This window comes from Desmodus rotundus, chromosome 8 (assembly GCF_022682495.2).
Source record: "Desmodus rotundus isolate HL8 chromosome 8, HLdesRot8A.1, whole genome shotgun sequence".
In the NCBI taxonomy this organism is placed as follows: Eukaryota; Metazoa; Chordata; class Mammalia; order Chiroptera; family Phyllostomidae; genus Desmodus; species Desmodus rotundus.
The window spans coordinates 66,520,298-66,534,622 of NC_071394.1; the positions used below are offsets into that span (position 1 = coordinate 66,520,298).

General features: G+C 36.6%; 1 protein-coding gene across 1 annotated transcript in view; it reads right to left on the reverse strand.

The window, feature by feature from the left end:
* Positions 1–14,325, reverse strand: part of MMP16 (matrix metallopeptidase 16) — a 300,904-nt gene that overhangs the window by 18,371 nt on the left and 268,208 nt on the right. Inside the window, exon 8 of the mRNA XM_024566530.3 lies at positions 6,074–6,224. Within this exon, the coding sequence (XP_024422298.1) occupies positions 6,074–6,224 (151 nt within the window). The remainder of the gene's footprint in view (positions 1–6,073; positions 6,225–14,325) is intronic.

Genomic DNA, 14,325 nt, shown 5'->3' on the forward strand with positions numbered 1-14,325 from the left:
AGCAAACCTGAAGCCCTCCAGGGAGATGTGAAGCCACTGTCCACTGAGCAGAGGAGCGTCAGACTGTGGCTTCATTTTTGATGCTGCTGTGAGTTAAATGGATGGAAGGAGGTAACATAGAAAAAAGGACACTGATTAGCGTGTACACTGTGGAGCTCTTGGTAATGTAAGAGATGGAGATATCATTTTGAAGAAGCCCCAGGGCTAACAGTAGTTCAAATGCGTATGTGAGAAATGGTTAAGTAACTCAGGAATTGGGGTATGGCTGTCTGAAGGAAGAATCCAACCATTCAGTGCAGTAGGGACAGGGGCTGTCTGGGGGGACTTAAGTGTCATGAGTCTGGTCTTAGGTATGGAGAACTCAGGTGCCTGCTGACATCAGAGTGTAGTTGTACATGAGGTGACCAGGTGTCGAGTGTGTACTGTGGGCAGGTCTTGACTGGAGACCTCAGTGGATGGACAGATAAAGGTAAAGTCAGGATTCCAGATGCCTAGTTCTTCACAGGACATCCAAAGGACAAACTGAACATCATGACTCTGGATTATTGATTGGACATATGTTCTCAGCGTCAAACAAACTGATCTCTGGAATGTTCTAGGAATTGACAGTTTAATAGCCTTTCTTAGGGCTGTCAGAATGGTCTAGGTATTATATGATAAATTACAACACACCTGAGGTGGAAACCACTGTCACTATATGAGAGAAGAGAGTTCTTGGAAGACAATGAATCACAGGTAAATTTATACCAGTTCTGTCTGATTTTAAAGTCTCTACTCTTTCCTCTACACACAACAAATATGTTTCCCAAATTTATTTGACAAATACTTTTAAACATCTTTAACCATCTGCTAAAGCTAGTGTTTGGCCAGCAGGTTTGGGGAATAACACACTTTATGCACAAACTTGGGATTAGGCATTTTGGTTGAAACCATGAAAAAACATTTTTCTGGTCTTCTCTGTGTATTTTCCTATTCTGAGTCAGTGAAGGATCTTTCATCTACACAGCTGTGAGATCTTGTGAAGAGGGTTTTTCTCTAGATTTCTACAAACCTCACTCATATAACATTGGGGATATTAGCATTTTCTTCATCTTCAGTGCTCATGTAAGAAGGAAAAAAGGGAGTTTCAGGAAGGGTTCCAATACATCAGCCACAGGCCCACTTTGTCCTGAAGGAAACACAGGGTGACAGGTGCATGTCACAGATTGTTATCACATGGATGATAAGAACAGATTACAGATCAGAGAACTTCTGGAGAGGCATTAAGCTGAGACCACAGTGACTGGGCCCATCCTTCTGAAGAAGAGAAGTCAGCAGAGCATCATTCTTCCAGCACTGAAGTATGTTTGCATTCATACTGTGTTCATGGAAATATCTGCTTCTAAATTATTCTGAATTATCTCTCTCAGAACATTCTGTCACGAACACAGAATGGTTAATAAGACTGATATTCCACTCAAAATCTCCAGCTCTCTTTTCTCAAGGCAGTATCTCAATGGGGTTTACAATAATCATACAGGTTAACCAATTGGTTTATGCAAATGACAATAAAGAAAACCTCTCACAAAGAAACTGTCAAATAAATTACTTCATGGACACTAAGAAACCCCTTTGTTTTTCTCCCACAGTTTATGCCTCTAAAAATTAGGATGTTTCACTGTGTTAAAGTTTAATAGGCAGGGTGTTTCCATCCATGATAGATTAAGTAATGATTTTTCTTTACAGTAAATGGCATTCTTCAGATGACATAAACATAAACAGTCATTATATTTAGCTAACATAAAAGTTTGGAATAATTTAAAATTCTAGGGACAATTGGATCACACCTATACATGGTTTCAGAAAGGTCACTATGCACTTAAGAACCAGGTTTGTTCTCCAAGGAACAGTGATAACAATGTTCTCATAACAACACTCATAAAATTCTGCAGTGCTCATAGCTATAAATTAAGCTTACATGCATACATTATTTTATATTATTTCTTTATGATCACTCTACAGTATTTCTCTATGATGCACCCTACAAAGACACCATCATTCAGTGCCTTCACTGACAGAGTATCAGGTGTCACATTATTCAAATATAATGATTTGGTCATAGTTCCTCCTTTTGAATGTTGCAGAGTTGAAGCTAACACTCTCTGATTCATGGTTAAGTATGGTTTTCTACCATATTACTGCTCATTTTCCCTTGATGAGCAAACTATTAATCTACCTGCCACTCTTACTCTCTTGCTGCTAAAATTCTTAATCTTCACATGTGAGTATGATTTTCTTCTTCCCTGGTTCTATCAGGCATCCATCCATTTTACCCTCCAACACTTCTCTGAGCACCTAAATAAGATTCATGAAGATCACATTTCAAAGAAACAATAATGGAATGCAAATTTTATACACTCTTGTAGGAACATAGTTCTGGTATTTGTCAGAAGAAACACATTTCTCCTTCTCTCTGCTAGAAGGTAAGGCAATACTCTAATTTGGAACCATTTTACAATCTGCAAAAAACTCAGTGTAGGCACAGACCCTCAGGTTATCTGCTGTGTGCCAGCTTTTATATATATTCAGTATATTTGATTGTAATGAGAATCCTCTCACTATGCCCAGAGCTGCTTTCTAAAGGTGCCAATGCTTATTTACAAATATAAGTTTGCATTTTAATTTTCAACATATTTGAACATATTTCAACATGAGCAAAAAGCTCATTCCACTGATGTTTTTTTCTGTCTGAAAAGCAAGCTTATGGGTTCATTGCAAAGTATATTAACACGTTCATATGCAATACTGTGTAAATAAACTATTTGGTGGGTTTAAAATGTAGTTACTGCAATGGAATAAATTTTGGAATTTTGTGCAGGATTGTCAGCAAATGATACAGGCTATTCTAACGAACCTTACAGTTTTTCTTCTGATACATCAGTGATCTCTACCTTTACAATTATGACTTTAAATTGCTGAATCTTTGAGAGAAGCATTGGGGATCAGTGTTTCAAAATATGTTTAGAAATGAGATTTTTTGGTTACTTTTTAGACTTGATCATGAGTCACAGCCATAAGAAACAAAAATTGTCCATGTAATAACACAGAACATTTTCTTATATTCCTTCTGTGTGAAGAAAAACAGTGTAGACAATTCTGGAATGATCTGCTTTAATGGTGTGCTGCTGAACTCAAACTCAAAATGAACAAAAGTGGCCCCAATGATTGTTTCATGAGACTCAGCAATGCTTCCTCCTTTTCTGTCTTATTTCTTTACTCGGAGTCAGGGCTACTTGCTTCTGTTATCACAAACACAGGTCTACTCTGTTTTTCCTACCCAAATAATTATACAAATCTCACTCATCAGGAACATTCTTAAAAGTGCAACAGGATTGAAATTATCCCTTTATACTGTGATAAATGATTTTAAAAAACACATATTGAGTAATGACTTCATAAACACACAACTTAAGCTGAAAGAAATAAATGTTTGATTACTAGTGATAATTAGAAAAATAATAAAGAAACAAACCAAACTGATACATATTTTGACTTCTTTTTTATGGTACTAGCATTTTTTTATTGTTGTTCTAGTTATTTTGACTTCTTTCTTTGAAAATATACTAAATTTCTCAAAGGTTAAGCTTAGAATGAAATATGGCAATAGAGTCATGGACATAGTTGTGAGAAGATGCTGAGAGATGATTTAGAAACACAGCATTTTAGAGCTAAATGCTATGCAGATCCAAGTGCATTCAAGTATCAAATTATAGCATAGGAAGAAAAGGGCAAGGAGGAACTTGAGGATGAGGTCCATGCTGACTGTGAAGCAGGGAAACTAGAAATTTCCATCAGAATTTGCAAAGCTGTTCAAAGAGCCATCATTTCATTTTCTTTATCTCTATAGTTAGATTTCACGAAGCCCCTGCCTACAATCTGATTTATATGTCAAGTATCTCAAGCTTGTGCCTCCACCCTACCTTTCCACCATTTTTTTAAGCAGAAAGATGCCAGTGGGAAAAATAAGTAAAGACAGATAAATTCACATTATGCTTTTTTCTCAAAAATATACATAGAAAATACATAAAATGTTAAAATTAGTAAGTACTATAAATATACAATGTACGAAAGAAAGACTCCCCTACTCCTTATACAAAAGTTGTGACCAATTGCTGTTTTTGTGTTTTAATTAGAGAGCTCATGTCTTCTCTATCAACTTTTAATCCAGGATGAATTATTTATAAATATAAAAATGTTGTTACTTTGGAATTATATAATTAGACAAATATGAAGTAATCTATTTACAAAGCATCCATAGTTCAATCTTATAGAAGATCACATATGGAAACTACCTGGAATCCTGCTTTAAATATTTTAAAACATATAAAAAAGCTATTTAAACAGAACTTAAAATTAAAGTAATACTTTTGCACATTTTGTTGTATTTGCATGCAGCTTCTCAAGTAGGAAATAAAATAATTAAACTCCTTTTCTCATTTTTAGTATAGTCTTTATTCTACTATAAATTTGGTATCTAATTTTCATTGATTTCACTGATTTGAGGTAGCCCACATTTAATTTCTAAACTTAAAATTTTCAACAAATGCTAAACTTTTAGAATGAAACATTAAAAGAAATAACACCTACAAGTGTGAAAAAAAGGCTGTTAGGTAATGATATGATGGTTTTAGGATCATCCATGAAATCCTCATGAAAACTACACAGCTAAGGTTTTATGTTCTGTGTGAGTTCACTTCTCCTGGGCATCTTCTCAGCCTTGCATTTCCACGCCTTTTGGAACAAAAAAGAAAGGAAGGAAGAAAAAATCCAAAACAAAATTCCCCAGCCATTAGTACTGAACCTATTCCTAAGCAATTAAACCAGTTGAGGGCTGTTATTTTAGAGATGATACTGTAGGGCTGCAGACTTCCTTTCCTTAGTGGGCCCCATGCTGTGAATTGATTTCTCCACTCTCCTTTCCTGCTCTACCACAACTGCATCGTTTTCAGAGCCATTTAGGTTTTGTGGCCATAAGTAATATCATCTACTCGAGTAAAATTTTTGTTTGTTTGATTAATCATTTATCTTTTATGATTTAGTAAGACATGAACAAAATCTGTGATTATTTTGCTATGGAAATATATATACAAATCTAATGTATACAAAGTTAGTAACATAATAAATTTAAAAGTATGCATTCTAATCCCTAGAGGCAAATTATTGGATCTTTGGTCTCAAAGACAAAGCTCAATGTGTGAACTCATTTGCAATCAAAAACTGGAAATTGCAAAGTAAACAAGGTTTATATACTTTCCTAAAGCAAAACTAGCTTGCTGCTGGACATTAAAACCTGTTGTTTACACCTATTGCTGGTACTTAAATGTCCTAAGAAGCAGAATTCACGACTAAACTGAAATTATTTTATTTTATTTTATTTATTTTTTAAATATTTTATTTATTTATTTTTAGAGAGAGGGGAAGAGAGGGAGAAAGAGAAGGAAAGAAACATCAATGTGTGGTTGCCTCTCTCAAGCCCCCAACTAAGGATCTGGCCTGCAACCCAGGCATGTGCCCTGACTGGGAATCAAACCAGTGACACTTTGGTTTGCAGGCTGGCGCTCAATCCACTGAACCACACATGACAGGGCTGAAATTATTTTAAAATGTTCATAATGAACTGTGCAACAGTGTAAAATTGTAACTTTTAATATAAAAGCACAAAAAAGCCTTTGCTAAAAAATTTTAAATAAAAAAGTAAAAAAAAATTGTTTAACAAAATGCATTGCGAGGGTGGGTATACACTGCCTACACAGCTTTAAGGCATGTTAAGATTACAGAAAAGAGAAAGAATATATGCTATATATTTAATTTCATAATAAAGTCACATTATTTGGGTATAGTAGAGGAAAATTTACATTGACTGTTATTTTAAAATATGTTAAAACCATTTTCAATTCCAGATTTCAATAATTCTTGTCTTGATATCCAAACAACCAATTTTTTCACCAAACAGTGCTTTCACCAACAGGGACTAGAAATATCAGCTACTCTGAGCATTACTGAACTGCTTTACTCAGGTAAAGTGTGTACTGACCTGTTACCCTTGAAGAAATAGGTTTTTCCAACGTCCTCCCACCAAATGGCTGAATCAATGCCATGAGGGGGAATTCCACTTCCAAGAGTAATCAAGTCATGAGGGTAACCTGGTTGAAGAGTCGTGTCCTTAAAGACCCAATATTTGTTACCTGTATAAAATAAGTGCAAATTCAGAATACACTAATTCAATGCCAGAAATTAGAATATATTGATTAACAATGTATTAAAAATGATTTTCCATGATATCCACATGATAACTTCACAGCAGTCACATCTGGAATAAGGATGTTATCTTTGAAACATCCATGCTGTTTTCAAAATGAGGTATAATGAATAACTATTTGAGAACCTAATCAGAAATAATTTAAGAAATAAAGATACATCTATAACTTGTTACAATAAAATAGTTCTGAATCAAGGATCAAGGATGTTTTCTCTGGGAACCAGAGGCCCTGCTTTTGTCCAAGGTCAGGGTTAATGTACAATGTAATGATTCGATATTTGTATTACTGGGAAATGACCACCGTTAATAAGTCTAGTTACCATCTGTCACACTACAACTTTTTTTTCTTGTAATAAGAACTTTTAAGATCTTCTGTCTTAGCACCTTTCAAATACACAACACAGTATTGTTACCTATAGTCACTGTCCTGTACATGACATCCCCAGGACTTCTTTGTTTTGTAACTGGAAATTTGTACTCCTCGGCCCTCTTCACCGAGGGCCTGTTCATTTTGCCAACCCCTCCAACCCCTCTCTATTCTGGCAACACAAACTTGTGCTCTGTACCTATTACTTTGTTTTGTTTTGTTTTGTTTTTTAGATTGCACTCATGTCTGATATAACACATTTGTTTTTCTCTGACTTATTTCACCTAGTATAAAAACCCTTCTAGGTCTTCTGATGATGCCTCAAATGGCAAGATTTCATTTATTTATGGCTAAGTAATATTCTACACATTTTTTTTTTAAATCTACTCATCAATCAATGGACACCTAGGTTGCTTTCATGTATTGGCTAGTGTAAATAATGCTGCAATGAACATGGAGGTACACATGTCTTTTTCAATTAGTGTTTTTATATTCTTTGGATAAATACCCAGATGTGTAATAGGTGGGTCATAAGGCAGTTCCACTTTTAATTTTTTGAGGAAGCCCCATACTGTTTTCCACAGTGGCTATATCAGCCTGCATTCCCACCAACAGTTCGCAAGGGTTCTTTGGTGCAGGTAGCATGAGAAATGTTCACAGAAGCTTGCTTTCCATCTTGCCCAGGTGTCTTGAGAAGGAAAGAACAGTATGTGAGAAAAGAAAAGGTTTGAGTTCTTCCAGGAAATTATTGTTATTGCAGAAAAACTGTTTTGAAAATAAATACTTCTCTATACTGTTGGAGTTTTCTGTTAGTAACAGGAAGAAACAATTAGACTTTCACTATAGAAAGTGAAATGTCACTATGTCAATTTGCTTTTTTTTTCTTTTAAGAGCAATCCCCATGGAATTTTTTTTAAAAAAATGCACTATATTCTATTTAAAAAACAAAGCAACACAGAAAACATAGCAAACATTTGCTGTCAGGTCACATGATGATGTACCAGAAGTAAATTGTACACAGAAAAATTAAGAAAACACATTGCCTGCTGAGTATTTGTGGCATAGAATTCAAGAAAACAATTCAATGCTGATTATGAATTATACATTTAATTTTCTAGTAATTACTAAGGAAATATAATTATACAGTTCCTTTTTTTTCTTGATGTGGCAAGATTTTCACATGACAAAGTTGAAGTGACTTTATTTCTATTTTTTAGATTTTGAGTATGTGAGATTCGCATTCAACTATTTTCTTTTTCTTATTTTTAACACAGGAGAGGTGGATTTTTCACTACATTACCATCAAACAGTTTGATTTTCAAGGAAATTATTGTCTCTTTGACAGAAGGAAGGCATTTATTGATTTTCACAGGAAGTTGATATAGTCAGGAGTAAGTGGAAAAAACTGGTCCTACTGATATAGTCCTTCCTTTTCAGAAAGTAGAGGAAAATACCAACAGGTCTTATTAAAGATAGAGAAACTTTGCAAAAAAAAAAAAAACTTTACCTGCCCACTCATCCATCCATCTAACCATCCATTACCCAACCATTGAATATCTGTTCACTAAGAGTCTATCACAGCCAGTCACTGAGGGATCTCCACAATGACAGAAACGCTCATGATCCTTGCTCTTGTGCAGCAGAAGTGCCAGACACTAACTAAAGAACCATGAAGAATTGTTAAAATACATGCCTATTCCTACAAGGAAAAGGGTCTAAAGACTTTTTAAAACTTTTACAAAGAGGACAGGGCCTCCTTGTCTAGAGGCTGAATCAAACCTGTTTTCCCTAACACCTTTGAACTGAGCCACTGCCACTGACAAAATGCATTATAATGTTCAGATGTTCTGGATCAGAAAAATGGTTGGGAATCCAGCCTAAGACAGTCAATTCACAGGTTAAAGAAGTGACATGTTGCCCTGGCTGGTGTGGCTCAGTGGACTGAGCATGGGCTGTGAACCAAAGGGTCTCCAGTTCCATTCCCAATCAGGGCACATGCCTGGGTTGCAGGCCAGGTCCAGGTCTCTGGTGGGGGCCACGTGAGAGGCAATGACACACTGATGTTTCTCTTTCTCCCTCTCTTTCTCCCTCCCTTCCCCTCTTTCTAAATATAAATTTTTTTTTTAAAAGAAGTGGCATACTTAAAACCATACATAATTGCTAATAGATTTGTACTACAGTCCAGGTATTTTAATTCAGCACTTGACTTACTATTCCAAATTGACTTTTAACTAAGCACATCTACATTCCATCTACTTTTAGAATTGCTGTTCATTTCCTGCCTCTTTCCCCTTTATCAAGTGATGATTGCACGTTTATTATTGGTAGCGTTTATTAATTAATCTACTGCATTCAGCTCATGCTTTGTTTACTGTATCTTCAGTCATCAGATACCTTTGGTAACTTATTAATTTAGAAAATCAACTGTATTCTTGTTTCCTCAGTCAACAAAACTGTTACAAATTTATATTTTATGTGTTTGATTATAGTGGTCAGTAATCTAGGGCCAACAGCCTCTGCCTGTCTTTGTAAATAAAATTTCATGAGAACACAGTCACACCTATTTATTTACATAATGTCTACTATGTTTTTAAGCTACAGTGACAGAGTTTAGTAGTGATTATAGAGACCATATTGTCTGAAAAGCCAAAGGTATTTACTATGTGGCTTTCTACAGAAAAGTTGAGCACACACATTCTTTAATGACTGGATATTCTTTTATAAAAGAAGGCTGCACTTACATTACTCTCTAACTTTTGTATGTTGGGATTATTATAGATCGACATTAATATACTTATTGAGGACACTCCAGGGATTTAAAAATTTGTCATAAAGAATATTTTCTTTCTTAGACTGGTTTAACAGAGTTTTCAACAACTTTGAAATCAGATAGAAGTAGGGGGCAATAGCTCTTCCAATGATTAGCTGTGAGATCTTGGGCAAGTCACTAAATATAAGCCTTCCTTTTCTGATTTGTATTTAAGGTACTCACACCTCTCATCCAGAGTTCTAGAAATATCAGAGGTCAAATGTATAAGATACCCACACCATATCTAGCTCATGGTCCTCCCAAAATGGTATATGTTATTATACAATACAATATTTTTCCAATCAAATTTGCTTACTACCCATTCAGATAAATAAGATAAATAACAAATGCTTAATTATTGTACACTGATCTATGTTACTGTCAACTGTTTGGATTAAGTTTTAATTTCTGTATTCCTTATAGATTGGTTACTCAAGATATTTGAATAATCGTTCAACTCTGGAGGATACAGGACTTTTTGTTACAAGAACCTACTTTTCCAGGTTCCACAATGTTATCAAGCAGAGAATTTTGAATATTTATGTACATGTAGAAGCCATTGAGTTATGAAGCTTAGATCTCCCTTCAAGGGAAAACTGGCCCTTGAGCTTAGTGCCTTCAATTAGGCCAACCCTGAGCATGGCACATACTTGATCCTGGCCCTTTTTGCTCTCTGGGAGACAACTCTGACAGGAAGTCTTTGCTATGGGGAACCTTTTTGGGTTCTTGAAGTCCTTGTCCCATCTGCAGCACAGTCCCCAGCTCTATAGGCTAGTCATTCCTCCACCCCATTATTTTTTACAGGTTTATAACTTCCTCTTTGTCTGCATTCCCAAGAACTCAAACTGACCATAAATAAATGAAGATGGGAAAACTTTTAGACACACTAGTAATACTAATGGGAAAATATGGGAGACTGAAGTATAAATAAAAACAGCCATAATAAAAATATACCATACACTTTTTGAATTGTTATAAATAAATACAGGTGTGTGTGTGTGTATCAAGGAGGTTTTTAAATACTAAATGTTTGGCCTCTTGGTTTTGATGATCACTTCATTTTATATACAATATAAACAGTAATAACTTCAAGGAAATAGCACAATTCACATGTTACAAAGCCACAAAACATAAATTTCTTAATCTAAGAAAAATTCTTTGAGCATCAGTTTTCCACTACCTCCTACAGAGACATCAGTAGTCAGCACATTCATCTATTCATAATAGAGACTGCTTGTAGGTGATCTATTGTACTTTTTAAGAAACAACGTGTCTCTACTTCAAATGAACTTCATGACCACTCCCTAAACCTTCAAAAGTGATGACCTACCTGAAGGCAGTTTAAAAAAAATGCTGCTTTACAAGTATTTGCAACACAGTGATAATGAAAGTCACACAAACCATTCTTTAAGCAAACAGTGCTCTTCTTTGCCATCTTCCAGTGCCTCCTGCCTTAAACAACTCTTCTTTTGTGTTACACATCTTGTGTATGCCTTTTTAATTCCCAAACTTTATCACCCTCCTCCTTCTTGTCTCAGATATTTTATTTCCCATTTTATAAGTGATTTTTGCCTCTTGAAATGAAACTGACAACTAGGATGATAAATCTTTCCTGAAGTTAAGTGATAGCAACAACATGAATTATAAGACTTTTCAACAACTTGATTTTTAATTACTTTTTAATTAATTAATTTATTTTTAGAGAGGGGGAAAGGAGGTAGAAAGACAGGGAGAGAAACATCAATATGAGAGAGAAACATCAATCAGTTGCCTCACACACATGCCCCAACCGGGGATTGAACCGGCAACCTAGGTATGTGCCCTGACCAATAATCAAACCAGTGACATTGCACTTTGCAGGACAACACCCAACCAAGTGAGCCACATAGATCAGGGCTCAACGACTTGGTTTTGATTGATACTAATTTTGATAACACTGACAGCTTTCTTTTTAAATTTATTTCCAATTCTTTAAGGATATTTTAAGGGCTTAATTTTCAACTAAGATGTTTGATTTTATCATCTCACCACTATTCAGCCTAAACATGAACTGTAATGGAGAATATGAACGTCTGGCTTATGGTGCTCACAAAACGTCACTCTGTTATACTGAATTTACCTGAGGGATGCTGAGATAGCTGATCAGCATGAAGTGTGGAGTATGTTCAGTTGTTAGATAAAAGCCTATTACTTCCCTGAAGATGATACATTTTATGTTCTTAAGCTCTCTAACTAAAGAAACCAACTTTTAAATGTAATTAGAGGAGAATGACTCATGTTAGCTTCCAAAGATGAAGCAGAGGGGTAAAGGGGTCTAAATAATGCCAGGGAGCAGGTGAGATATATATTCACCTATATAGATACATATATTCCAAACCAGGTGGCTGGCTTGCACTAGCCTTGCACTCACACACAAGCAATGATATATCAAGGCCAGTGAAGGGAGACATTATGAACTGTTCACTATATTCCAGGCAACATTTAAAACAGAGCTCAGCAAATTGACTTGTGGCCTGTTTTTGTACAGCCCATGGGTTGAGAAGAGTTTTTACATTTTTAAATGCTAAAGAAAAAGGAAGAAAGAAAGCATATGTGGTAGAGATTATGGGCCGCCAAGGCTAAAACATTTGTTACTTGGTTATTATAGAAAAAAGTTAGTCAACCCCTGGATAAATATATTGAGTATATAACAGTATAAAAGGAAAAGAGAGCAGACCTTGGCCATATTGAACTAATATTCTAAAGGGAAGGATACAAGTAAGCAATAAAAAGGGAAATGTATAGTTCACCAGATTGCAAGTAGAAATTAAAGCAGAGAAGGACCTGGATGGATTCCTGGTCCAGAGAGCAAAGGTGACAGACAGTGGGATGATGGACTTTGGGTTTATCTGGACTTTTGAGGTGGTAACGGCCATAAAGTGACAGTGGCAAGCTGACAGAGTCATGTGACTGTTATGTGACTTCAGAAAGGGGGTGATATGCCATCTGACACCAAAACTCTGGGCTCTTCTGCAGGTAGGAAGCTAGACCAGGGAAGGGGAAACCAGGTCCTAGATCCCTCTGGAAATGAGGTTTGGTGTCAGGGTGCTTCATGTTCACAGCTGGGTTTGGAGCATGTCTACTGGGAGGCAGTACAGGGTGTGTAAGCCAGGGAAAGGAAGCCTCATGCAGGGTTCTGACTGAGAAAGCTGAAGCTAGACCTTTCCTGAGACTGCAGCAGATCACAGGAGACCAATGACAGGCATACTGTTCTAGGTATGGATAAAAACGTGACCAGAGACAAAGTCGTCCTACTGTCAGCATCAAAACATAAGAGACACCATACTGAGTCCAATGGTATTTACTGCCATTGCTTTTACTAATTACCATTGGTCTCAGCTGCTCTGCCCCAGCACTGTTTCAAGAACTGAAGACACATTGGTGTGTGAGAAAACTCATTTTATTTTATTTTTAATTTTTTAGTTTTTTTATTGTTGTTCAATTACAGTAGTCCCCATTACTCTCCCCTGCCCTGCCTACCCCTTCTCTCCCACATTCAATCTTCCCCCTCAACCCCATTGTCTTTGTCCATGGATCCTTTATACATGTTACTTGACTTGACACTTCCCCTTCTTTCCCTTGTTATCCCCACCCCCCACACGCCGATCACTGTCACTTTGTTCTTTATTTCAATGTCTTTGGTTCTATTTTGCTCATTTGTTTGTTTTGTCAATTAGGTTCCACTTATAGGTGAGATCATATAGTATTTTTCTTTTACCACATGGCTTATTTCACTTAGCATAGTGCTCTCCAGTACCATCCATGCTGTTGTGAAGGGTAGGAATTCCTTCATTCTTTCTGCTGTGTAGTAATCCATTGTGTAAATGTACCACGGTTTTTTGATCCACTCATTTACTGATGGGCACTTAAGGCTATTTCCAGCACTTGGCTATGGTACATAATGCTGCTATATTTTAGATTCATCTCTGGTGGTATTTACATCTACTGCATAATTTCACACTTTCACAAGTTCTGCACTCAAACAGTGTGGGCAGGGATAAGAAGGATGTGGCCACCACATGAGTGATAAGCATGGAGGCAAATGGATAGAAGTGAGGCCCTGAGGCCCTGAGAGCTGGTACAGGATGGTGGGGTTTCTCCTAGAGCAATAGTTTCTGGGTGGGACAGAGCCTCTGGGTCAGCTGCAAACCCAAGGCCACCTCAGGCTAATTCCACACTTTTTTCTCTTACTACAGCTTAGGGGATGGTCATTTCTCTCCAAAGACAAGAATTTAGATGTTTCTTTCCTGTGTCCAGAGTGGACAAGTCCACAGTCCTCATCTACAGTATTTATATACTTATTCTGGATGTCAGGAGGGCAGAAATATTCACTGAGGGCTTAGGTGTGCCAATCAGGCCACACGTCCTCAACTTTGTCCTCAAACTCATCATGAGAAGGCAAATAATACCAATCCATGCTCCAGAGGGAGAAACCGAGGCAAAGGGAGCTGAGTAACTTGCCCAGTTCACATAGCCAGTCAGCCTGTGAAGCTGGCATCTGACTGCAGACCCCACATGTCCTTATAACAAAGGCACTGACCTCTTCCTCAGGGAGCAATCTGTTAAGACAATAAATTCTAAGGATACACTTTGCTTTTACACGGGTAGTTTGGACCTCACTCAAATATTACAAGTGTTTCACAAATGTCCTGCTTTTTTTTACCCTCATCAACATTACAAATTCTTCTATTTTGATCTTGAGAATAATTTCTTTCTCCTCCTCCTCTTCCTCCCCCTCCTCCTTTACCTCCTCCTTCTTCTTTTCCTTCTTTACTTCTCATTCTCCTTCCTCTTCTCCTTTTTTTGGTTAAG